General features: G+C 41.7%; 1 protein-coding gene across 3 annotated transcripts in view; it reads right to left on the bottom strand.

Moving 5' to 3' along the window:
* The window catches only part of PTPRG (protein tyrosine phosphatase receptor type G), an 822,569-nt gene that overhangs the window by 11,104 nt on the left and 784,085 nt on the right, over positions 1–27,380 (bottom strand). For all 3 annotated transcript variants that reach the window (XM_064274291.1, XM_064274292.1, XM_064274290.1), the window contains 12 exons: positions 21,442–21,538; positions 17,760–17,842; positions 17,431–17,565; positions 16,315–16,449; positions 14,091–14,263; positions 12,501–12,636; positions 11,830–11,976; positions 9,971–10,064; positions 8,998–9,074; positions 8,375–8,503; positions 4,406–4,552; positions 3,560–3,702 (listed from right to left, as the gene is read on the bottom strand). In XM_064274291.1, the coding sequence (XP_064130361.1) occupies positions 3,560–3,702; positions 4,406–4,552; positions 8,375–8,503; positions 8,998–9,074; positions 9,971–10,064; positions 11,830–11,976; positions 12,501–12,636; positions 14,091–14,263; positions 16,315–16,449; positions 17,431–17,565; positions 17,760–17,842; positions 21,442–21,538 (1,496 nt within the window). The remainder of the gene's footprint in view (positions 1–3,559; positions 3,703–4,405; positions 4,553–8,374; positions 8,504–8,997; positions 9,075–9,970; positions 10,065–11,829; positions 11,977–12,500; positions 12,637–14,090; positions 14,264–16,314; positions 16,450–17,430; positions 17,566–17,759; positions 17,843–21,441; positions 21,539–27,380) is intronic.

The following is a 27,380-nucleotide window of genomic DNA, read 5'->3' on the forward strand; positions in this document are numbered from 1 at the left end:
CTTAATGAGATTAACCTGCCATGATATCCAATAGGGTGAAAGATATATCTTTAGAGGGAATAATTAAGTATTTGCACAGGGAACTACTCTTCATTCAGTGAGTAATGGGAAGAATATCTCATATGATGGTCAGAGCTAGGCTGACATTCCAAACTTCTGCAGGAATATATGCTGTGTTTTAAAATTCAACAGTAATGGTGTAGATTCAGTGTCTGAACCGAAAACTCTATGATAGATGAATATAGGATGCCAAGAATGAAGCAGTTTGCTTTTAAGCTGTGCCTGTCATCAAATAGAATTGGTTTACTTTTTGGTGAGGAATTTATCCCTAGATCATTTATCTAGAAGCTTCATCCACCTGGCACATAGCTGAGGGCCCTCAAAGGAGATGTTAACAGGATCTTTATGCAAACCAAAAAGATATCTCCAAGCCTGCTTATGCCTGCTTCTAACAGAGCTTAAAACTTCGTAAATTGGCTTTATGGTTCACAAGCAAAATGACTTTGGACGATAAGGGAGACAAAAAGTAAAGCTGTCAGGGCAACAGTTCACGTAGTGGTAAGTGTAACAGTCTGCAAGTCATCACAATTGGAGGCACAGTGCTCCTTCATTCACATAGTTATTCAGCACCTACTGTGTGCCAGGCATTGGGCTTCACCCTATGGAGTCTGGGATGAATAATTTACCATCACTGGCCTCAGCACTGTGGGGGCAGCAGTCATGCAAACCAAGCTATAATATGATGAGCAGGAGTGACACATAGCTGGAATCCATTGGTAAGGATGTGATGTGTGTTAACGGCTTCATCTCTGGGATGAGTTGAAACGGTTGACAAGAGGAAGTGACTTTTGAACTGTTGGAAGTGCACGCTCAGAAGAAATAGTACTTGCAGGGGCAAGGTGGCCTACAGGAAGTACTTCCATGGAGGAGTGGGATGATAGCTGGGGAAGCAATCTTAGACCATACAGAAGAAGAATTTGAAAAGCATATTGAAAGAACGGAGAGTATCAACAAGACTTGGTGGCCAATTAGATGTGGGGGTGAGGGAAGACCCTGGTTTGTACAACTAAGTGGATGGAGGCACCGGAACAGAGGTCAGGGAGGTGTTGGGTTTGCTTTTGGATGTGCTGAATTTTAGGCATTTGTAGGACATCCAAGAAGGGACATTTAAAGGTGCAAAAAGCAGGTAAGATGGAGACTGAAAATTAACTGGCATTCAGAGTATTGCACTGGAGCTAAAAAAAAAAAAAAAAACTCTTTAATTTGGAAAAATAATTTCTGTGGAGTCACTTATCCCCTAAAGAGGGCAGGTAGATGAATGAACACATTTCTTTAGGTGGCTTTTAATCCAGCCAACCCGTACGTGTTTACATTTGCCAATCCACTAGTTCAGGCTGCTTTTCTTGTGTAGGCCTAACAACAAGGTGCCCTTGCTAAATCCCAGGGGTGATGTATTTATATGTGGCATAAAATAAAAATCACAGACTAACACAAATATACCCAAAAGCTGAATACAGATAAGTAACTCAGTTCTAACCACAGTGTTCGTCCATCCCCGCCCCCCTCAGGAACTATACGACCAGCTGCATTACCGATGGCGGGACAAAATCCTGGTGAGTGCTTCTATAACAGCAAAATCGGTCACAGAACTGGGCAGCGGCATTACAATTTGCACTGAATTGATTAAATACTGGTAAAATGCAGTGAAGCCAAAAAGGTCAGGAGTTCAAATCTACCAGGCGCTCCTTGGAAACCCTATGGGACACTTTTACTCTGTCCTATAGGGTTACTACGAGTTGGAATCAATGGCAATGGGTTTGGTAAAATGCAGAAGGCATTTGAAAAGCTGATCCAGGTTTGTGGGCCAAACTCTAGAAAAGCTGTAACTTTATGTTATGCCTACACAGCACAAAGCTTCATAGAGTCATAGCAACGATCCAGTTAAGTCTGGGTTTATCTGTGCTATTAAGAACTGCTGGGTGGTTGTCACATTTCCAGGCATCTTACCGTGTAACTAAAACCTCAACTGCTGCGCTCTTCCAATCCTACATCAAGAGTCAGGACAACATTCGGAAACAGTCGCTGCTTCTTAGGAAAGGCCACAAAAATCTTCGGAAGCAGCTGGTACCAGGGCCCCTCACTTCAAGCAGGAGAGTAGGAGCCCCGAGCGGAAGGAAGGCGCTGACCCAGGCTGAGAGCCTTGGTGCACTTCATGTTATAGCATTAGCTCAAGGAAAACAAACGACTTAACAATAAGCTCTTCTTTCCAATGTACCAATATTTTATGCTACTAATGTGGTTGGCAACAATGTAATGAACTCATGGACACATAGAGAATTTGCTGACCAAGAGAGCTACCTCTGAATTAGAATGGAAATTAGGGTTTATAATGGGTGCCACACTGGCCAGAGGTTAGTTAGATCCCAAACGATCTGGAGTTACACAACTGACTTACAGGTTGATTCTAGCCATGAAGATTGACCTGAAATATATATTCATCATAAGATACACATGACCATTTCTCTCTTATTAAAGTGAAAAGAGGCTGGGTTTTAATACTTTTTTGATACTTAGAATCTCTGTGACCCAGGGGCAAATTATTTGTTTTCTTTGAGAGTCATATTCTTTACCTTTAAATCCCAAAAGATAATACTGTAAACTTTTAAACACACCGTAAACTAATTACCATTAATAATAGTAACTTTATCTCTATTAATCAACCAAACAGTATTTTAAAAGGATTCTTCCTTTTCCCTGACAAGTGTTTGCTGAAATTCAGCGTAAGGATTTTAAAAAGAATGAAAGTATTCGTGTTATTTAAATGTAGAGCCTCCAGAAGCCTGCAAGTATACTTCCGTGGGCTAAGATGTAATAGCGCTTCTGCTTTCCGGAGCACACACACTAAGAGGACCTGGAGCTTGGGAAGGTTTGCGGGAGACGGTAAAATGTAAACAGAAGCACGGTACTCTTCACATGTACACATTAGAAAGAAGACGGACTGTCACACTGAGTGAAGGGGTAGGTTCTTTTCATACCTTTCTCCCACTATAGCAATCCAACAAGAAAAATGTCTGAATTTAAAAATGAAGAAACATGGTACAACTAGATGGTGCCTGACTACCACCACCGACTGCTCTGACAGGAATCACAGTAGAGTGTCCCAGACAGAGCTGGAGAAAAACGTAGAACAAAATTCTAACCTAAAAGACCAAACTTACTGGTCTGACAGACTAAAGAAACCCAGAGAGTATAGCCTCAGACACCCTTTTAGCTTAGTAATGAAGTCACTCCCGAGGCTAACCCTTCAGCTAAAGATCAGACAGGCCCATACAACAAAATGAGACTAAAGGGGCGTACCAGCCAAGGACAAGAAGGCAGGAGGGGACAGGAAAGCTGGTAAGAGGGAACCCAAGATTGAGAAGGGAGAGTGTTGACGTGTCGTGGGGTTGGTAACCAGTGTCATAAAACAATATGTGTATCGTTTAATGAGAAGCTAGTTTGTTCTGTAAACCTTCATCTAAAGTACAATAAAAAAGAAAAAAATTAAACAGATACATACTCATCATGAACAATGGTAGGTCCATCCCTTGTCAAGGCCTCTTCCTTGATGACATTGATAAGTTCAAAGGTACTGCTTATGGGAGCATCTGGGTTAGGCCATTTGGGACACTGGAAGTGCCGAACTTCTAGGACATAGTCATCCTGTAACCAACACAACACAAGTCATAGCCCATCTCTGACTTTATTATGTTCTGTAATCCAGTGAACTGAAACTTGCTCCTGAGAAAGTACATTATAGATAATTCTGCAGAATAACTAAACTGGCACACTGGGTGGGCAGGGTGGGGGGACGGGGCCCTGCCATTAAAAAACTGGCAGGTCATAATAATGAAACAGTAGAATCCCATTTTGTTCAGGCAGAAACTTCAAGTGACGCTAAATTATAGGATTCTTTCCTCCTACCTATTTTATTTTTTTTATAAAATGCGAGGAGGTTAAAAAGGGGAGCTAGGGAAACATTTAAATGACTGTATAAAAGAGCCCCCACTCTTATCCACCCCATAAGATGGCAGATAGCACACTTCAAAACGTTTCCCAAAAAACCGACAAAGTATTATCATCTCCACAACACACTGCAAGGCTCACATTTCTGATGGCAAAGAAAATACGGAGCTCTGTTGGTATAATTGGGTCAGCAGAGCTATCTGTATGCTCAATCAGAAGAACTGTTACACTTCATCTCTCCAGCTATAAAAAGCAAATATTTGAAGGAAGCAAAAGTTTTAAATGTGTCCATTTCCCAAATCTTATTCAATGCCTTCATTATTATTTAGAGTGATGATCCAGGGCCCAGGTACGGCTCTGATGGAGCTATCTATCATGGGGGAAATGAGGTTTAGGTTACTTGTGTGGCTTCAAGGATGAAGTCATGGATGATAATTTGTTCTTCATTAGAGAGGCACAGTCTGTCTTTGCTGATAAGGGTGACGGTAAAGGCCTCACAGTTCATGGATTCTTCCCGACTTGGCCAGTATACAAACTCATCTTCTGCCTGTGGGGGAGAGAAACAACTTCTGCAGTGCTGTCAAGTATCTGGTTTTGAATTCTCCTGCAAAATGACTTCTTCTATGTGCCATTTCCCATACCTCTCAAGTTGCCTTTTACATTGGTTTACAGCATTGTATCCCTGTCTACTCATACTGTGTTCAATGGTTACGTATTCTTTTCTAAAATATACTTGATAGATAACGAGATCCTAAAATCTGGCCTTTAGGGGGAAAAAAGAGGAGCTCTAAAAGTAGTAGTGAGGAAATGTCCAGTAAACTGGATTTTATTTAAACTATGAAAAATAACAACCACTGTCTTATTTCCAGAGAGCCAGTGTGTGCTACAGAAAACACATGGAAGGGAGCTATAGATTTGAACTTTGAACACATTGAGAAACCTACTTTTCATAATTTGCTTTAATTCAGGGTAGCCTTGTCAGTGATGACAATGATGATCCAGAAGACCAGGTTTCCCTACAGCTGTTTTCAGAAGTGGGAATAAAGATAGGAAGATAACAGATGCAAAGAACACTTCTCAACAGGTGTGCTGTGGCTCTTGTCCTCAAACACTAAATGCTGGTGGCACTTCTCACCTGTGACCCTGTAACAGCCCAAAACAGCAGCTGGGTCACCGCCAGTTGAGAAGTGTTTTGTAATAGAATTGCCACGGTACGAAAGGAGACAGAGGATCTAAGCCAACTAATGTTTGTCTATTATTTCACAATTTGTCCCACAATCAAGACATGTTCATTGTTATTTCTTATGGATTATGTTAATAACAATTCCATGGCTGATCAGCATTTTACAAAGGCTTTCATAAATGTTATCTTATTTAACTTTTATCATCTCTATCTCTACAGGTGAGGACATCAAGGCTCAGAGAGGTTTGTAAATTGTCTAAACGAACTGCTTGTAAAGAGTCAGGGATAGGTCCTTTCTGCAAAGGGGTGGTGCATAAAGAAACACATTGGTTGTAAGTACGAGTTGCTTTTTAAAAGAAAAATTGGTTTGTCAATGTTAGGCTTCAAGAGGGAATAGCATAGAAAGTCTTCCTGCCTTGAATCAGGCAAGTTTTCACTGTTGAACCATTTTAAGATTACGAATAGATATTCAGGTATTTGGGATTGGTATTTTATCCTGAAAACTACAGAAGCCTAAGACAAGGTCAGTCACAGCACAGGTTGGAGACTTTGTGATAAATATAGTGACTCTGACAATGAACCACCTGCTCCGTTTTCTTATCAGTTCAAACAACGAATGGTACTCGCTGTTGCCCGGACTATGTAGATTTCTGTGGGCATTTCACGGAAAATGCTTAGCTACTAGCAGTTAAGTCAGAAATAATTCTGAATAATTGTTCAAAACAAAGAAAGCTTTGTTTAATCTTACATTGTTGCATTAGAAATGAGCCAACAGTCCAATAAGACTTATCACCCTTTCAAGTTTCAATACAGCTTATTGCCAACTACATTTTTATTTTTAACGCTTAGCATAAGGGGAGACAGATTAGCAATTGGGTTTAGTCTATACAAAAGAAGTCTGTAACTGTCGTGGGCTTTAATACATGTTGGCCAAAGAAATGAAGTAGGACCCTTTTCAGCGACATAAAGCAATGATGGACAGGGCCTCTAAAGTTAACCCACAGGCAGGGAGTCAACACTTCTTGGTTCCCTGCAAGTAAAGGACAAGGGTAAAAGGATTATAGGATCAGATGTGATCCTGGATACATTAGTCTCTCTGAGCCTTAAGTTCCAGATCTGGAAAGTGGGAATAATAAAACTACATACCTCAAAGAATTATGGTAACACCCGTAGTAAATGATCTCCTTAGCCTAAAGGCTGACAAAGTGGTTTTAGTTATGATGGAAGAAAAGAGAAAAACTTTTGAACAGAGATACTGACCTACGGACTCACTGTGTGTCTTGAGACTCTTGAAGCACTAGGAAAAATGAGTGTTACTTCTTCCCTCCAGTGGGCACCTCGTGCTTAATTTTGCTTACAAACATATTTATCGCTCAGAGATGCCTGAGGACGTGGACGAGTGCTTTCTGAGTTACAGACTAATGTCAGTCTCGTAAGGTTACAGTGGTAATAAGTAATAATAAAACAAATGAAAACAACTCTAAGATGTTATTTTTAGGAAAAACTGTACAATGATGAATCCAATCCTAGACCCCAGAGAAGAGAGATGTCTGCTGGGCCTGATTCTGGCTTAGCCTCCTCCCTAGGCCTCAGAGAGACCCTGAGATGACACGCTCATGGGTGGTCCCTGCATCCTCAAGGTCTGCAGTACAGCTCTCCTCTTCTTCGGTCCAGTCGCCCCGTAGCCTCCCCCGCCATGCAAATGAGCTCCCAGGTAGATGCTTTTTGGTGCTTGTCCTCTGTGAAATGACTATAACAAAATACCGATTCATCCAACAAACGAACGTCTTAACCACCCTATGCCTCCAGTTTCCACATGCCAAAGAGAAAATAGACCCCTGGTGCCAGCTAATTTGAAAATTGACACTCCAGCTTTTAGTTTAAGATTCTCAACTTTGTTGCCATGCTCTCATCCAGAAGCAGTCTTGGTATTCTGAAGCTGGAGCAAAAATGCGACAAAGTGAAGAAGCTCCTACTGCCTGGGCACACAGTCAAATGCCTGTCATCGAGAGTAGGGGTTCAATCTCACGCTGTTCCTTCCTGATTAAAACACTCATTAATCTGACACTCACGGAGGCAGACCCTCATTGGTTTTTTGTTTTTGTTTTGACCTTGTGGGCTTAGACGTCCACATAGTAAATTTTGAAACCCAACTAATTCTGCAGCTTTAGACCATATGCACTTAACACAAACATTTATGGGGATTTTTTTCAACTTGCTCACCCTCCTATATGGTCTAGAGGCCTAAACAGGAAAGGACTGGGAGGGGAAAGAACTAGCTCAGTCATGGTTTTAAAAAGTGTTGGCACAAAAATAATCCTTGCTCAATACCCTTCCCCTGCAATGGCCCTCACTTACCTATGGAATGAGGAGAAAATAGGATACGGTGACATTAGTCCTGTTGGTTTTTTTTTTTTTGCTGGAAAACATTTTTATGATGTGGAATGAGACATAACAACAACAAAAAAACCCGAGTGCTGTCGAGTCGATTCCGACTCATAGCGACCCTACAGGACTGGGTAGAACTGCCCCATAGAGTTTCCCAGGAGTGCCTGGTGGATTCGAACTACCGACCCTTTGGTTAGCAGCCGTAGCACTTAACCACTACGCCACCAGGGTTACGTACATTACAGCAAAATGGTTAAAAGCACGGGCTCTGAAGACAGGTAACTCAGGTTCAAATCCTGGTTCCACCTACTAGTCTGTGCCCTTGGGCAAGTTATTTCCTCAGTTTTCTCAGCAATTAAATGGGATAATAATACCCTTCTCAAAGTTGCTGAGTGGTTAAAATGAGCTAATGACTGTCGAGTTAACATGGTTATGTAGTCAAATGTTAGCTGTTTTGCTTAGTTATTTTGCAAAAGTGACAGAAAGCAGGTAAGAAGTCTGTCTAAAGTCCTGTATTAACGAGGTTAGTAAAAGGACATTTTCAAACCCTTGTACTACACTGCCATGTACAGCGTACACCTGCGGGGTGAGAGCAGTGGCATCAGGGATCATGGAACAGAGCTGAATGAAGGACAGTAATTGTGAGGTCATGAAAGGCAACCATACAGACTTAAAGATGAGAAGTCTACACCCCTCCCTAGCATACAGAGACTCTGTAGCTCTCTGACAAGGTATCAAAGTCATCTATGCTTAGGGCCCCCTGGGCTCATTCATACAGAGCAGACGTGCCTTCCTTACCAAGCTCTGGTTGTCTGGCAGCATGACAATGATCTGTGCGTTATGATCCCAAATCATTCGCCAGAAATCCTTCGTGGTGTGCGGCAGAGGATGCTGGGTTATGATGAATTCATTGCTCCTGTAATAGCCCTTTAGTTGGGAAGAAGAAAAATCCGTGGTTGTGTTTTATTCTATCACTGAGGTAACAAGATGGATTCAAGAAATAAGACAGCATTGTTGTGACTCTATTAAAATAATGGAAAAAGGCATTCAGTCCATTTGACTAATTTTTAGATGTGTGTCTGTTAACATGTGTAGAGAATTTTCTCTCCATGTGCAGTTCTCTTCTAGTTACCCCTGCTGTTTCTACTTCACAGTAATTTCAACATTTATTCAAAGACTAGATGGGTGAAATTAACAATGAAATTAATTCCTTATGAAGCATTTTGCTTAATTTCAACATTTCTGTATCCCGCTGATAGGGTGTCTTTGGTTGAAGGTTCCCAGACAGGGAAATCTCTATGCTTTTTGTATTGCCCATTGAGAAATGACAGGAAAAATGGCATCAGTCACATAGGTGCTATCTGCTCTTCAGCACCTTTCAGTTTAATTGACTTCACTTATAATTAAATGTTGACTCTCACCATGATGTAAGAAGCATTAATGTAATCTGTTCCTTTCATTCCAGGCAACGGCGCAAGACCCACTCGAGCACGCTCCGCTATCATATGGAAAAAACAAAAACACCACATTTGCCTTCTACGCATAGAACGGACAGAGCTTTACTTGGTGAGTGATATATCTCCCGGCTCCCCTTTCTCTTTGAGATTCACCTGCCCTCTTAGCCAAGCTAATGTGCTATAGCTGAGGCAGAATATAAAGCGAAATTGTGCGCCGCACAGTCCCAGAAGGACACAGGTGTTGTGGGAAAACAGTTTTTCTGTGGGAGGGATTTTCACGAAGTAGTCGCTAAGTAGTCCCTAAGAGGGCACTCTGCTGAGATGACAGAGGGAGGGGATCAGGCAGCTCCCGACACTCATTTGATCTTCCTACATTTATGCCAAATGATTGTTCTTTGCTCAGAAGAAAACACAGCACTGTACTATCTATTTGGAATACCAACAATTTATACATATGCCTCTTACCCCCGTGCTTCTGCCCACAGAGGGGTCAGAAAACAGTGGTCTTTTTCCGTAGAGAATCTCTCTGCTGATGACCCATGCCTGTTGTGGCCGCAGCCCCCACACAATATTCTTCCCTGTCCTGACCTGTTTATACAAAGGTCACCACCAACCAACAGTGCCTTGAACTCAGTAGCCAGAATAATTTCATGATGTTGTACAGGTCATTCCAGTACTCTAAGATTTAAAGGAGTGTCAATGCCACAGTGATAAAGGCTTTATTTTTTAAATTAAATTAAACTGTGTTTGTTAAGAAGTAGCCTATTTCTTGACCTTCTAGGTGAACTGTAGCTAGCCTTCACGTCAGATAGATACGCTGACAGCTATCCCCCAACCTTATTTGAAGTGATGGTGATATTTTGCCCTTGGTAGTATCTGCCTCTTTACATGATACATAAAATCCAGTGACTAAACCAAGTGGATTTTAAAGTCTTACATGGCACGACTGAAGAGTTCCTGTTCTTTTCCTTGTTACACTCTTTCTGAGCACTAAAGCACTCCACATATTTTGCGTTACATTGTGTGACCAGCTGAAAGAAAAGCAACAGTTTAGTCGTCTTCATTCAAAGGTATAAAAGCGTCTGCGTGACGATTTGGCAAAAACGCAAACAAGCTGACTGCTGATGAACATACACGTTTTTGTACCCCAAAGAACACTTTGTGCTTCGTTAGTGGTACTTCTCTCAATTTCCTTGTTTTTTTGTATGCTTGTCTTATTTCTACTATCAGGCCCTGTTATGGACACAATAGATATTAATTGAATTAATGTGGATTTTTCTGTTGTGTGATGTTATAACTGTGAATTTTTCTCTGTGTAATTCCTTCCAGGTACCTGTAACTTGGTGAGTCTACACTAGAAAAGGCTGCTTAATGGTAAAAAATGGTAGTAAGAGCTAATTCTGTTTCTTAAGACAAAGGAGAACTGAACAGGTTCTCAGTAAGTATCTGTTGAACTGATACTGTACAAAGGTCTTCGTAAGTGATCAGCCCAGTAATTTGCCTGTTCTTGTTTTTGCGGCTTGGTTGGATCATTTTTCAATCCTGGTCTTTTCTGGGGGAGGGTCCATCATAATGGAGTGTATAGGAACGGACTCCTCCAAATGCCTCCGGACCAACGCAGTAGACTCTGGATACTGTTCTCATTTTTGTGTTTCTGATTCTTGTTTTCTTCTATGTGAGTTCTCATGTGGTTTGTGCCTGTGAAAGAACCAAGTACCTCCTTTCCAAATGAATGAACTGGCCTTTTGGGAGTACTGCAAACAAATATTGCAGAAATGCTGGTATTTACTTTTTTTTTTAGGAACTCAGTTCAAACGAGGCACTGTGTTCCATGTAAGAACTGATTTTAAACATTTAAAATGAGACACTGCATCCCATATATTCTCTCTGTTAAATACTTCAAATAGTTGTTAGAGTAGGATGTTAAAAGGTAGAGCTAAAAAAATAATTACAAGTGAAATTCATTTTCATGTAATTTTCTCTGATTTGCTTGCCAGTCTCATTTCTTCACCTGAGATTCCAAGGAAGGTCCCTGATTCTACAGAGAGTTTTGTAATGAGAATTAAAATTACATAGGTTCATCTCATTCTATCTTCACACAAAATGAGAAATTATTTATAATTTATAATGTGCTGAAAATAGAATTTAAGGGGCTAATATATAGGAAAGCACTTAGTAATTGGAGAGACAGACAATATTTAAAAAGTAAAAATTAAGTGTGAAATGCGTGAGCTTTTCTGGTCTTAATTACTTTAGTAGTCTTTACAGTCTCCTTTTTTCAGCTTTACTTCAGTCCGTGTAAACCCTAACGGTCTCTAAACTTCTTTATGCCTTTATCAAAGAAAAAGAACATTGATTTTAGGAGACGTTAACTTTTCTTTAGTTTTTAAACTGCTGGAATAATCTTTCAAATCACTAGATTTTTAGGACGAAACATCTATAAATACCCATTCTTAATAAGGATGAGATATAAATTAGTTCAGAAAAAAAACATTTTTTGATTGGTATGACTGACTCCAAAGTATCTTGGCATTGTGGCTGGGGGCTGATGTTCAGACAAATCCTAAATCGCTCAGAAGAAAACACAGCACTGTACTATCTATTTGGAATACCAACAATTTATACATATGCCAAAACATTATTTTCCTTCACATTAAGAGTACAAATAGTATGCTCTCTAATGCATTTCAGTTTATACATTAGCACAAAAAGACACAACACCTACCTCCCTCCGCAAACTCAAAGGCATTTTCTACTTTCTTGCTTTGTACTGAAAACGTTTATTCAAAGCACTACCTTGAATTGTTTTTCCAGCCGTGTCTTTCCTCCTACTCCAGGTATGAGGATGCTGTTAACGTAACTATGCAGCTGATTTGAAGATACTTCAGTCTCCTTTCCAAGAATGGCTTCCAACAAGGCATCATGGATGAAAACGTACTGCTCCTAAAAGGTACAGTATATGGTACAGAGAGCCGTCAAGGGGAGTAGCCACCTCTGTTCAGTTCACAACGTCATCTGAGATGACCTCTGCTCCTAGCGGGGCCTTCCCAGGGAACCCCTCAAACACTCTTTGCTCCAGTACCCACTCGCTCTCCATCACACCGACTTTAGGGCAGAGACCGTCAACATTATCTCAGTAGCCTAGACAGCGCCTCACAGTAGGCTCAGCGCGGCCAATACTCGAGAAAGTACTTGAGAACTGTGTGTTGGTGAAGGCCTGTAGGACCATCCTCTCCTATACATAGGTATTCCCCAGGCCAGGCAACCTGTTTATCCTCTGCAGGCATCTGCTTCCTAAGTGCTGGGGTAGTTACTGAGAAATGGAAAACTGATACAAAGAATAGGATATTTACTAATACAAACCTGTAAGTTCCCTCAAGCCTGAAGGGAGTGAATCTGTCTCCTCACTGTCCTTCAGCTAGAGCCCGCGCTAGGAGCTCACGAGAGCAGTGGCGGCGCCTGCTTACCTCCGTCTGGACGAGGTAGTTCCGCTGTGTCCTGATATGCTTCAGGAACCCCAGGACGTTAACTGTGCTTTTGTCTTTTATCTGTTGCAGCATGCTGTCTATCACAATGTAGGTGCCTGTCCTCCCCACACCAGCGCTGCAAGAGACGAAGACAGCCAACTCTAGTTCCCGTGGCTCTATCACGTCATTAACCGTGCAATGGAAAAAATACGATGTAAATATCTAATGAGTTTAGAAGTGGCCCTAAGTGTAGTCGATAGAGGTTATTGACTATGGATAACTGGTCAGCATCCGAAAACATGACGATCTTGACGGGGCGCCAAGGCTGCCTTTACACCACAGGAGCTGGAAGAAAAGCATTCTGTACCTGGCAGCTTTCTCAGCCCCCCGTGCAGCCCAGGTGAGTCACTCAGTGACATGAGGGACTGAGTGGCGTCTCTCGTGGCAGCAGTCACCTCCGACTCAGATTCCCTAACCCTCACACGCTCCTCTAATAAATCCCTTTTCTGACCAGCTTCTCCTGTCTGCTGCTCTTGCTCGCAACTTGGAACCTGGCTAATACACATGGTATTACAAAGTTCCTGTCTGAAAGCGTGCTCTTCTTCAATAAGCCAGGTATAGAATAACAACGTATGTCGAAGAATTTGACCTCCTTTGTTCACATTTCTTAAATGTTATTAAAAAAAAAAACACCCAGGAAAATTTGGGTTCTTTAGCACCAAGTAAAAGCTTTCGGCAGAGTCTCCCAGGAGGTTCTCCATCTGTCACAGCTCCCTGGATACCTAGGTTGTGTGATACACTATTGTCTCCATCTCAGTGAGCCTTAGAGCAGGTCACCAAAAGTGGAGAGTTCTATTGGAGAGTTCTCAGGGGATTTTACACAGAAGCTGGGTTCCAACTTCTGCGAAGAGTTTGCCTTGTGGAAGTAAGTGCACTGTAAGAACAACCGGAAACAAGTGCTCAGATGATTCCATATAGCTAGGCAACATCTATTTGAATACCAGAGTGAAAAAAGGCCAAGAATACAAATGAAACATAACAAAAGCATCTTTAAACAATCAACGGAAGTTGTTTAAGGTAGCAGAGATAGGCTTTGTACAATACAAGTCTTACCCAGAGCTTCTGCTTTTAATTTACATGTGTTTTTTGTTTGTCTTATATAAAATACCTTTCTAAAAGATTTGAAAATATAACCCTTTTGTGTACACATACTATATTATTTAGAAGAATTCCACAGAAAGGCTATATACAAAAGCTTCAATTCTTGGTTGTGTGAAGCTCGTGTTTAAGGTCATATTTTTATGTGTTAGGACCAGCCTACAATTTCCCTACAAATAATGGGGATTTTATTAATGGTAAATAAGACGATGTTATCAAAACTAGGGGTTCAGCCTCTAAGAGCAGATCTTTAATATTTTTAATCTCAGCAGAAGCAACTGATGATGTCTTAACGACACTATAGTCTTGTTCATCTCAGTTTTCAGTAGAAAACTCGGTTTCTAACTCAAACAAAGCAGAGCCCCAGTAGCCCAGGTTCACAGGGCCGACTTCACATGCTGGATCCCAGGCAGAAGAACGGGCGCCGCCTACCTGCAGTGCACCAGCACAGGTCCCATCTCTGGTATCTGGGCTGCTGAGGATCTCCTCACGAAGGTCAGGACCGGGAGGGCATACTCAGGGACCCCCATGTCAGGCCACTGCGTGTAGTGATACTGGATCACTGCTCTCTCGTTCTGACGGCCCTTGGGATTTCCCTTCTGCCCCTGATGAGAAAGGTGAAGACAGATGTTGTTAAGCAGGGGGTGGCCATGCTGTAGAATCATGTAAGGGTGTCAGGAAACAACACCCTGACCCAGTTGCCCTAATAACTGTTCCTGGGAGAGGTGACTGCCTCTATGGCCATCTCTCATGCCATTACATGGAGGCAGTAACCAGCTGGATGTGAAGTACCACCATCGCTATCAGTCTTAAAAGAGAGGACTGTTTAAATGAAGGTTTAATGTCAGTTTTTTGTATTTGGAACAGTATTCTGCCTACGAGGACTCTATTTCCTGACTTTTGGCCTCGAGGCCTTAGTGCTTTGCTTTCTTGTGACCAAGGGCTTGAACTCCCCTTCCTCCTCCACCGTCCAGGCTGGACCCTCAGGAGCTGCTGTATATCTCCAGGCGGTGGGCAGATCTACGGGACGAGTGATCCCCCATCTCTAGAGCCCAAGGCAACAATGTCTCGTTTACCTGTCACTTTCAGAAAAGAATTTTTCAGAGTAGTTTTCCTTTAAATGGCTGGCCTTTTTTTATAATTTAACTACTTTGGGTGAAACATTTCCCCAAATGGACCCACTTGCAGTGATATCTTTTTTCTTATTATCAATACCTCTAAAAATTAAAAAATATTTTTGATGACTTTGATGATTGAACACTGAAGCTTGTAAGGTACTCTGGCCCTGGGCTACAAAGGCCCTTGACAGCTTTGATTCTTTAAGTTCTTCTGCCAACTCTCCTTTTTCTGTTCCTCATTTTCAGCCACGACTTTTTCCTGTCGCGAATCTAAGACTTCCTCCTCTGACCTAAGCGATTTCCAAAATAAGAGTGAGCGGGTGCTGCTTAAATACCTGGAGGGTTCCTATGAGCAGGCAGGCTTTGGAACTTTGCACCTGGCCACTTAGCTACCTTGAGCTACCAACAGCTGTATTATATCACAGAACACAGGTAAATACAGTGCTCATGATCTCCATATACTCCTGCCTTTCATGGAAGTAACTATCCAGAGAAAGGACTGTTAACCCTGGAGCGTGGTCAGATCCACGGAAAACATAAAAAAAGTTCTTCTGGGGTAAGGGAGCTCCAGTTTTCACCACATTCTCGAAGATGTCCAAGACTTAAAAAAAAATTTTTTTTAAGGGCCTATTATTTTTTTATTGCTACAAAGCACTGCAATACCTAAGTTTCTGTTGAGCAGCTGCATTTTCTAATGACAGTCTTTCTAGAGTTCACTGTACTGCTGTGATCATCTATGATTCTTGCTCTAACCGTGGGTTTTGAAAAAGAAATTGAGATCACTTGAAAACAGTATTTCCACAAAGTACATCTCTCAGGATGTTAACAGTTCTATAGAGAAGGGTTTCATTGTTATTTCACATGCGGAAACACCAGGCAAACACACAGCTATACCAGTTTCATAACTCTTTAGTCACTTGGGTTCACTGTAAATTTCTGAGAGGGGGACAGCCAGTACAACCTTTCTTGTACTTACTGTATAGCAGAAGGAAACCCTGGTGGCATAGTGGTTAAATGCTAAGGCTGCTAACCAAAAGGCCAGCAGTTTGAATCCACCAGGCGCTCCTTGGAAACTCTATGGGGCAGTTCTACTCTGTCCTATAGGGTTGCTATAAGTAGGAATGGACTAGACAGCAACAGGTTATGGGGACCAGCAGAATCCGATTTTTCTGGAGCATCTTGCAGGACTATTCCTGGGAACATACTTTGGGAAACACTGCTTTAAAGCTGTCAGAAAATTGGAATTAACGAGGCTAAATCACTAAAGAGATGCTGTCGTTTTTGCCGAGTGCTATCAAAACCTGAAATGAAACTTTGTTCATGTAGAGATTAAAGAATTCAGTTAGGCCACTGAAATTCTACTATCTGCTCTGCCAGTATCGTTCATACCATACATTGATGTCAATCAAAAGAGCTGTGGGGAAAAAAAAATTTTTTTTAAATACTGATTTTAAAGCCAGTTGGTTACAGGACTGGGCCTTGGTATACAGAAGTTTTCACACAAATGTAAACAGACGCCCTCACCATTCCTTCAGTACCTTTTTCACTTTTGTGTTTCTGACTGAAAAACGACGAACGGTGTAGCAGGCGTGTACTTTTGTGCTCTTCAGTGTGACGATGATGCTTCCGTACTCCTCACTATTCTCCGTTGGCCAATACTGATCACATTTTCGCTGCAAAAAAGTCAACAACAGCTGGAATTTCTACCACAGCTCTATTGCTGATAATGCAATTTCAAATGATAATGTTAAAACACAGGTCACACCATCATTTAGCTGACTGAAAAAGCAGCCGATGGCTTGAATACGTTTGGGCAAGGTTGTCTGAGAAGTGGGCCTAGGCCTAGTACCTGTGATCACCCTTGAACACATGATGGACTTGAGGGAGGACAGAAGAAAATCTGCATGTCTGACCTGTGAGAAATAAGGCCGGGATTTGTTATAAAGGGAGCCTAAGGACCACTTGGGAGGCGGGGCTGTATTTATCAAGGTTCCTTTTTACTGTCAGAATCCGTATGTTACATATTTGGGTCATCAGAGGCAAAACGAGAGACTCCACAGTCACAGAGAAGCAGTAGTGGTTTTGAGCAATGACCCTGAGGTTTAGCCTTTATTTCAGCCTAAGCTAGCATCATCTTTTAATGTATAAGCTCAAAATTCAATAAATTCTACAATGTCAACCATCACCTTAAACAAGGGTTCTCTTAATGATGGTGAGAGTGTTCAGCAGTCTATGCTCTCCCCACTCTAACTATCAGGAGCTCCGTAACTACGCCATGCTCCCTCTGATTTCTGTATTTCTGTTCCTTCTGTTCCCTGTCCATATAATGTCCTTCCTTCTCTTTTCAGCCTGGGTAACTCCTCCTCATCACTCAAGTCTCACCTCAGATAGTAGGTCCTTTACAAAATCTCTACTACAGCCATGAGGCGTTCCGTCATTTTGCAGCGCTCCCCGAGTGCCCTGTTCATCTCCAGCATCACATTTAATCTGTTTCTTGTAAATGCTTAGCAGTCTTTCCCACCAGCCCGTAAGCAAGAGCAGGGAGAATATTTTCCTGTAACTCTTTACGCCTGGTCAAGATCCTCCCCTGCAGTAGGCACTGCATAAATGTTTTTTGAACGAATGTGGGTGATACAAAGGCAAGAGGCTCTTACTCGTCCTTTCTCCACAAGGTTCGTAATCATGATAATGATTCCAGTGTTTTGTTCCCAAACCATCCTCCAGAAATCTTCAAATGTAGACTTTAAAGGTCCCTGGGTGGCGATGTAGGCTTTTGCTTTGTTGTAACCCTTCAAAGATGACACAGCACAAAGTCAGATAACAGCAGTAGCCCAAGAGCCCAGTTGACAATTCAAGTGCACAGACAGATTGAACAGTCTGTTCCCAGCAAAAGCGCTGTACAGTATGTCTTAAGACACACTTAGCAGTCTCTGCTGCACTCTTCAACTTTCAGAAACAGTTGATAAAAACAGTTTTGACTTACATCGACATAGTTTGCATTAATGTAGTCGCTGTGCTTAGAGTCTTTTCCTGGTAAAGGTCTTAACTTCACCCTACTGTGATCATCTATAGAGGATAAGAAAAAAAAAAAAAGCAAAAATAAAATGTACAATTCAAAAACTAGCAGCATTCGAAAGCACAAAACAAGGCAAACTGCAATGTGGGATCTCCCAGAGGGTCCTGAGAACTAAAGTCAAAGACATAGCATTCAGTCCCGTCTCAGAAACACAGGGCCACCTCCGAACTCACGCTCAGACTCGGAAATGTCTCAGAAATGCAAATTCAGGTCCTCATTAGTTCATGCAAAACCACTGCAAGTTGCAATCCTCCCAAATCTCCTTGTCCCGTATTTTGAAGGCAAGTTCAAAGACCTTTGATTACCCATACTCCTGTCCCCTCCTGATTAATGCAGATATAAAAAGGTAGTTATGTCAAATCTAGAACATCTATTTTCAGGAGATTCGACGGCTAAATTCAGCTGGGCTACCTGCTGTTTCAACAGAACCGAAGTAATTGAGAGAACCAGAGCTGCTTTTAAGAGTGATCTTATTTCAGGAATCTGAAATCAATGATCAGATTTTAGGATCCACTAAACCTTACTTTATGAACCAAAGGGGAGGGATGTTAGCAAGTACTGCCAGAGACAATTCCTCCCAAGACTGGAGAGGGAAGAAAAGGGTGAGTCTTCTTCGCCTTGTTCTCTTTTTTTACCTCCTCTCTTTCCCTTATATAAATGATTAAGACTCCTATTAAAAATGATATGCAGTTTTTTAAAAACATTATCTAAAGGAAGAAGTAAAAGTATCTTTCTTTACAGATGACATGATTGTATATGCAGAACATCCTAAAGACATCCTAAAGAATCTACAAAAATAACCATTAGAATTAATGAGTTAAGTGAGGTTGCAGGATACAAAACTAATATACAAAAACCAACTGTATGTCAGTACTAGCAATGAACAATCCAAAAATAAAACAATTCCACTTACAATAGCATCAAAAAGAATCAAGTACTTAAGAATAAATTTAACAAAAGAAGAGCAAAACTTGTACACTGAAAACTACAAAACACTGAAAGAAATCCCCGGAAAGGCATTCCATGTTCATGGTTTGGAAGACTTAATATTGTTCAGATGGCAAGCCCCCCCAAAAACTAAACCCGCTGCCGTCGAGTTGATTCCGACTCACAGCAACCCTGTAGGACAGGGTAGAACTGCCCCATAGAGTTTCCAAGGAGTACCTGGTAGATTGAAGCTGCCAACCTTTTGGTTAGCAACTGTAGCTCTTAACCACGACACCAACAGGGGTTCCGTTAAGATGGTAGTACTCCTCAAATTAATCTACAAATTCAGTGCATTACCTATCAAAATTCCAGGTCCCTTTTTTCAGTAATCAATAAGCTGATCTTAAAATTCATATAAAAATGCAAGGGGCCTCAAATAGCCAAAACAATCTTGAAAAAGAGGAAGGAAATTGGGAACTCACACTTTCCAATTTCAAAAGTTAGTACAAAGCTACTGTAGTCAAGGCAGGTGTCATACTGCTTAACGACAGACGTATAGATCAATGGAATAGAAATGAGAGTCCAGAAATAAACCTCACATTACAGTCTGGTGATTTTCGATAAGGGTGCCAAAACATGTCAATGGGGAAAGAATATTCTTTTCAACAAATGATGCTGGGACAACTGAATTTCCATGTGTAAAAGATGAAATTGTACCCCTACTTCCCACCATACACAAAATTAACCACAGACCTAAATGGAAGAGCTAAACTATAAAACTCTCAGAAGAAAGCACAGGATTAGATCTTCATGATCTTGGATCAGGCAATGGTTTCTCAGATAGGATACCAAAGCACATGTAACAGAAGAAAAACATAGGTAAGGTGGACTTAATCCAAATTAAAAACTTCTGTGCTTCAGAAGAGACCATTAAGAGAGTGAAAAGACAACCCACCAAATGGGGGAAAATAATTTGCAATCATGTATCTGATAAGGAATTTTCATCTAGAATATGTAAAGAAACTGTTGCAACTCAACAATTAAAAGACTAGTAGCCCAACTTAAACTTAGAGAGACATTTTTTCAAAGAAGATGTACAAATGGGCAATAAACACATGAAGAGATGTTCAACATCATTAGACATTAGCGAAATGCAAAACAAAACCACAATGCTATATACCACTTCAGTCCTACTAAACTGGCTAAAATAAAAATGACAGACAACAACAAGGGTTGACAAGGACATGGAAAAAGTGGAACTTCCACGCCTTGCTGGCAGAAGTGTAAAATGGTGTAGCTGCTCTGGAAAACAGTATGAAAGTTCCTCAGAAGGTTAAACGGAGTTACAGTATGACCCAGCAATTATACTCGTAGGTATATACCCAAGAGATCTGAAAACATATGTCCACACAGAAACTTGTGCGCAAATGTTCATAACAACATTATTCATAAGAGCGAAAAGCTAGAAACAACCCAAACGTCTACCAAGTGATGAACAAAATGTGGTATACCCATTTAATGGAGTATTATTCAGCCGTACAAAGGAATGGAGCACTGCCAAATGCCATGACATGGATGGACCCCCAAAGATGCTAAGTGAAAGAAGCCTGTCACCGAGGACCATATATTGCTTACTTATATGAAATGTCCAAAATACGAAAATCTACAGAGATAAAATAGATAAGTGGTTGCCAGAGGCTGGGAGAGGGGAGACTGGGGATGACAGCTAACAGTGTGGGCTTTCTTTGCTGGGTGATGAAAATGTTTTAAAATTAGAGGTGATGGTTGTACAACCCCGTGAATATACTAAAAACCAGTGACTTGTACACTTAAAGCTGGTGAATGTTATGCCATATGTGAATTACATCTCAAAGATTAAAAAAAAAAAATTATCTACAAAGTTTAAGTGGTCTAAATTAAACGCACCATTTCATAAAATTCTATGTAATGTGTTCTTCACCAGAGTGTATATTAACCATAAACATGTGCCTCGGCCCTTAATATCAAAGCATGTGTTATCTGCCAGGACTGCCAGTGACCTAGGCCCCACATGTCTATGAAAAGTGGAATTCTAGCCACAGAAATAGCCCGTGCTCCTAGAATACTCCTTGAGGCCCTCCACGAAGAATACTATTTGTTTAAGTCTCTCACCTCTGAAATTCTCTTGACCCTGGAAGCATGGTGGACACAACTAAGCATATGGGCCAAAAGGACTGAGACATCGTTCAAGCTACAGACGTAGTCTTGGAAAGATTGCTTTGAAATTCAGTGTACTTGATCCAATCCCCAGTACTTTTAATTTTACTAAAAGAGTTGGCTCTCACCGATCGAAAAGTGACGTTCAACCCTGAATAAAAACCTGGCCAGCCCTTCATGGTCACACTTTGACTTTGAACACCTGATGTGAAATCGATTCATGCAAACACAGGGACACTCACAACATTTTCTTCTGGATACCTTATTAGGCTACCTGAGCTCTGACAGCCTGTTAAAAGACTGAAGGAGGCGGTGTGCAGGCCTGATGAAGATGAGCTAATGAGAGGTTAGCCTGCAATGTCATTCTCTCTTAGCACCCTAATTCTGAATGCCTAGCTCTGGATTACGCCCAGCGTGAAGAGTCCATTTCCTCCAAGTTGACGATAGTTTCAAGTTCGTTACTTACATGCTAAAATGTTGATGTATCTGTTTTTGTGCTTGTTATCTGGATGATTGGAATGTTCTGCAGTGATGTTCATATCAGCCGTACAGCGTTGGACTTCCTAGAGAAGAAAACAAACAGCAAGATTTCAGACACACTTTAGACCTCTAACAAGAATGTCTTAGAAAGAAAGGAGCTAGGTACATCCAAAATGCACAACGTATTTTCTCTCCCCCTACCCACAGCCATCATTCCCTCCCCAGACCCAGCTCAGAAATGCTTATTGACATGTTCATAACGGTACACGGAGGATGTGAGGAAGACTTGGGGATTTCATCCATTCATTAATTCATCGGTCATCTACTTTATTCTAGATTTTGTCCTAGGCAGGGGGACACAAAAGCAATAAAAAAAAAAAACTTTTTGAAGTCACAGGCCAGTGGGTGAGAAAAACATGCAAAAAGATAATGACAGTCAAATGTGATGAACAGAAACAAGACCTGAAGAACTACGATGGGAACAGAGGAAGAGAGGAAGGCTTTAGACAGGAGAGAAGTCATATGGGTCTCAGAGGATGAACAGGAAGGTTCCAGGCAGAGGGCACAGTGTGTGCACAGCCTACATGCGGAAATACAATCTCCCCAGGCTTTGCAATGAGCTTACAGGCCTTACTACTCAATTCACAGCTGTCAGTCCACAAACTGATTACAAAGACTCAGTCCTCAATTTACAGCCCAAATAACGGTCATATCTGGCTCAGGGATATATGGCCCTGACGAAGAATTTGTGAACTCTACTTTTATTTCAATTATCCTTTTTTAGAAAAACAGCAATGGACAAAGCAACTCTAATCAGTTACCTCTGCCATGGATATAAACATCATCCGCTAGCTTAACACGAGGTTGCTGAAAAGCCAAATTTTTCTACACTGTGGGCTTTAAATCCGGGGGGGACGTATGGGAGTTAACTAATAAGGAAGTCATTAACAGTGCACAGCTGCTACAAAGACCAGGAGCAAAGTGACACAAAATTACCAGGAGAAATGTTTTACATGTAACAGATGTAACAGAGTTTAGGAGTAAGCCGACTTTTCACAAAGGGGCTGCATAGCAATTAGGGATGTTTTCCACCGCACTGACATTATGCATAATGAAAACAAGACACCGGTTGTCTCCCATATTCACCAAGTACTCCCCAGTAAGGGGTCCCCCTCTTCTCTCTGTAATCAAAGAATGTAACTAAGGTATAAAAACAAAGTGTTTATTATCTGTTCAAAGAAACCATATTCATGGACTCTCCAATTCTTGAAAGCTATAAATTGACTTTTTTTTTTTTTTTTTAATAATTGTAGGCCTTTGTCCACTAAAAAAAAAAAAAAGCCCCATAGGCCTTAATTCAAGCATTCCTTCCTAGGGAAAGTGTGTGTTTTATGAGACAGTTCTTACCCTTTTCTTACCCTTCCTTACAAGATGTGATAAGCTCTGATATTTTCCATCCTGTCCTAAAATGGTTTCCAACCTACAGTTGGGCAAACACTGGTCAGAGGGCCTCAAGGCTGTCTTTGGCTTTTTTCTTTAAAATGAGAAAATAAAGTTTAGACACAAAGAATAGGTCTGATATTTTTACGTCTACAGGAACACAAGCAGTGCTAGACATACTTGGAATATTTGGGGGAATTGCCTTAAAAGCCTGAGGCATACTCTTCTGAAGCACTTCAGGGGCAGAAAACCTTTGCAAATGGATTTGTATTCTGGAAGACATTCATTCAGCATACACATACACCCCTGAAATGAGCTGACGTCCTTTCGTTTCTGGGTCATGAAGGTCATAACTTCAGCATGTGCCTTTTCAGGGATATGTTGCTCAGATGTCTTCTGCTAAGAGATTTTAGCTTAAGTACTTCAGCTGCGGTTTCACTTTGTTTATTGGTATTTTTTCCCCGTTGTGCACATCTGACCACTCTGGGTAGGGGCTGCAGTTGGCCCTCTATTATAATGTAATGCAATTGACCAAGCCTGCTTAGGAGCAGCTGTCTGCACTGTTTAGAGCCGTCATTGAATATGGCCAGTCAAACTCTTTGTTATCTAAAACCCTTGCCTCTTTCACTTTTCCAATTATGTGAATGACAGAAAACAAAGAATAGTCATAAATAATGTTAAACCTGATTTTATTAGTACCCAAGGGGTTTGCGTAAGGCCTTCTGATTTTGTCTTCTGGATAATAATGTTGTCTGTAACTCCTTGCAGTGCTGCCTGCCTCATTTAGATACTGGTAATATCATCTGATCCTGGAGTGGCTCTTCTCCATCAGAACTGGCATTTCAAAGTTAATGTGATTTTAATAGGTGTTAAAGCCCTTTGGAGTGACTCTGGGTTATGGAGTGTGTATAGCCAAGTTACCTGTTCAGTGCTCTGATAGTTTAGATATAAGCGTGTTTGTATTTTACTGTCTTTATAACAAAGCTGTTGTTGTTGTTAGGTGCCATCGAGTCGGTTCCAGCTCATAGTGACCCCATGCACAACAGAACAAAACACTGCCCGGTCCTGTGCCATCCTTACAATCATTGTTATGCTTGAGCTCATTGTTGCAGCTACTGTGTCAATCCACCTCGTTGAGGGTCTTCCTCTTTTCTGCTGACCCTGTACTTTGCCAAGCATGCTGTCCTTCTCCAGGGACATCCTGACAACATGTCCAAAGTATCTAAGACGCAGTCTCACCATCCTTGCTTCTAAGGAGCATTCTGGTTGTACTTCTTCCAAGACAGATTTATTTGTTCTTCTGGCAGTCCATGGTATATTCAATATTCTTCGCCAACACCACAATTCAAAGGCATCAATTCTTCTTCGGTCTTCCTTATTCATTAACCAGCTTTCACACGCATAGGATGCAATTGAAAATACCATGGCTTGGGTCAGGCACATCTTAGTCTTCAAGGTGACATCTTTGGTCTTCAACACTTTAAAGAGGTCCTTTGCAGCAGATTTACCCAATGCAATGCGTCTTTTGATTTTCTGACTGCTCCTTCTATGGCTGTTGATTGTGGATCCAAGTAAAATGAAATCCTTGACAACTTCAATCTTTTCTCCGTTTATCATGATGTTGCTCATTGGTCCAGTTGTGAGGATTTTTTGTTGTCTTTATGTTGAAGTGCAATCCATACTGAAGGCTGTGATGTATGATCTTCATTAGTAAGTACTTCAAGTCCTGTTCACTTTCAGCAAGCAAGGTTGTGTCATCCGCGTAACGCAGGTTGTTAATGAGTCTTCCTCCAATCCTGATGCCCAGTTCTTCTTCATGTAGTCTAGCTTCTTGTATTATTTGCTCAGCATACAGGTTGAATAGGTATGGTGAAGGAATACAACCCTGACACACACCTTTCCTGACTTTAAACCAATCAGCATCCCCTTGTTCTGTCCGAACAACTGCCTCTTGATCTATGTAAAGGTTCCTCATGAGCACAATTAAGTGTTCTGGAATTCCCATTCTTTGCAATGTTATCCATAATTCGTTATGATCCACACAGTCAAATGCCTTTGCATAGTCAATAAAACACAGGTAAACATCCTGGTATTCTCTGCTTTCAGCCAGGATCCATCTGACATCAGCCATGATATCCCTGGTTCTACATCCCCTTCTGAAACCGGCCTGAATTTCTGGTAGTTCCCTGTCAACATACTGCTGCAGCCGTTTTTGAATGATCTTCAGCAAAATTTTGTGTGTGTGTGGTATTAATGGTATTGTTCTATAATTTCCACGTTCGGTTGGATAACAGAGCTGGAACCCTCAGAATGGATATTCTGAGTACCAGTAGGCATACAACCCCAGAAGAGGGCCAAATGAAAAAGGAGGTTTAAAATAAAGTAAAAACTAAAAAAAAAACAAATGAACCCTAAAAGCTGGTGTACGTAGAATCCCTGGGAAATGGCTAGAAACAGGCTAAATAACCTTGTGCGGGAGTCATTTACAGCAGAGGCTGTTGAAAGAACCTATCGAGACCTGCAGTCTTCTCATTCTGTGGCTCAATTGAAGAATAGCCACAAAATATACCTAGGAATCTTTAAGATTATTGTGCTCAGTTTCACAAAGCAAGCCGAGAAGGAAACATTTTGGGCCCGGAGCCCAGTTTTAGATGGAGTGTTTATACTGTTCTCAGTGCGTACGTTCAAGCAGTCTGCAGCTGCGTTAAGACGTATGTTCTGTGGCAGACGGATGGGTCCAGTTCATGACTGACCCAGTGTCTGCGCTGTGTCTGTGCTGTGACACTGGGGCTTCCTGCCTGGCTTCTCCTCTGCTCAGGTGACAAACTGCTGCCAGGGACCTTGTGCAAGTGTTGCTCTACCTTTGTTACTCCCTTACTCTGAAACCTCTGGATGGATTCCACATTCCTTACCCAGGCTTTCAAGGCCCCATCTCATGTCCTGTAACTCCCTTCCCGATGCCAGACAGTTTTAACTCTGTGCCCTTTAAGGAGACCATATGACCTTGCCGAGTGCCCTCCTTCTCTCCCCCATCCAAATCCATCTATCTTTTCCTGACATGGCTGCCTTCCCTTCCTGGAAAACCAACCCACCTTAGAGACTACAACACAGGTCCTTGCACCCTGCATCCACGTCTATAAAACAGTAGTACTTTTCACGTACAATTTATGAAATTTGGCTTACGGTCTTTTTCCCTCACCCTTTCTAAAAATTGACGTAACCAACTATTTTCTTCATAGTGAGGGTTTTAAAATGCGTTTCTTCGTGATCTTTAACACTTGAGCTGGCATTCAGTCACGGAGGCTCGGGAAGCCCCATGGGGTCACTTTCTGCCTTCTCGCAGGCGAGAGTCTTTGTGCAGCACCCCAGCTCTGTCCTGGGGCCTCCCCTGTCAGGTGTCATTAGCAACACTGGACTCTCTATTTTACATAAAGCTGTTGTGGCCACCGGTCCCTCGGTGGCCGGGCTCAGGTGGACAAAGCTTTGTTCTCTTGATTTAAGATGAAGAGCCAGCCCCTGCTTAGCTCAGCTGGAGTTAATTGTAACAGGCGATTCCCCCAAGGAGCTGGTCAAGGGCCTATGGCCCCCTGGCCTCATCTCTGCACTCAGCCTTTAAACTTCTGGTTCTCCTGGCCCCTGTCTATTAATTGCCATCTCATGAAGACTTGGCATTCCTTCCCTTTGAAAGAGTTTGCTGGCATTGTGCCTTTGGACGCCTTGTGGATTGTGACAGTGGAGACCTGTCTTCACATCCTTCTGGGAAACTGCCCCCTGGGAAGGAGAGTGAGGTCGAAGGCCACTCAGGTAGCCAAGGAAACAGAGACCACTCTCCCAAGACTAGGACTGATGTTATTTCCAGTGACTGCAAAATGTACTAGAGGTGTGATGTCGCCAGCTTTTAACAGTCTCCACAATTTATCTGACAAGGACAAAAAGCAGGCTTTCAGCATCACCTCTAGATAAAGACTCAAAATTGCCAGGGAATCGTTCTCCTCATTCTCCTCCAAGCAGCAAAGTTCTGAAAATATGACAGCTCTTCATGTAAGATTTGCTTACTTCCATCCAAGATTTTTAAATACAACATGGCAAATAGAACTTTTGCTGAAATATCCAGTCAGCATTCACAGGTTGCCCTGGTCCTCCACACGCCTCCAGAACTTCACGCCTGCATTGCAGCACTCAGTTGCTCCACCCTGTTCCCACTCAGCTGTGTACACTCTACGTCCCCCTCACCTGACTGACCTTGTCGAGGGCGAGGACTCTGTCTGATTCATCTGTACACCTTATACTCTGCCCAGGGAATGGCAGGTAGTCAGCAACTTTAGATGACTTGTTTTATCCCTGTTAAATGTTAAGCAGTATATTTCTATAATCTTTAGATGCCTTCTTTGACTGATTTTAGGCAGGTTCCTGTTTAGATGTTTTATAAGGTTTTTATAACTCAGATTCTCACCGATATGGAAAGAGTCTAGACTGTAAGATCAC

This window comes from Loxodonta africana, chromosome 22 (assembly GCF_030014295.1).
Source record: "Loxodonta africana isolate mLoxAfr1 chromosome 22, mLoxAfr1.hap2, whole genome shotgun sequence".
Lineage (NCBI taxonomy): Eukaryota > Metazoa > Chordata > Mammalia > Proboscidea > Elephantidae > Loxodonta > Loxodonta africana.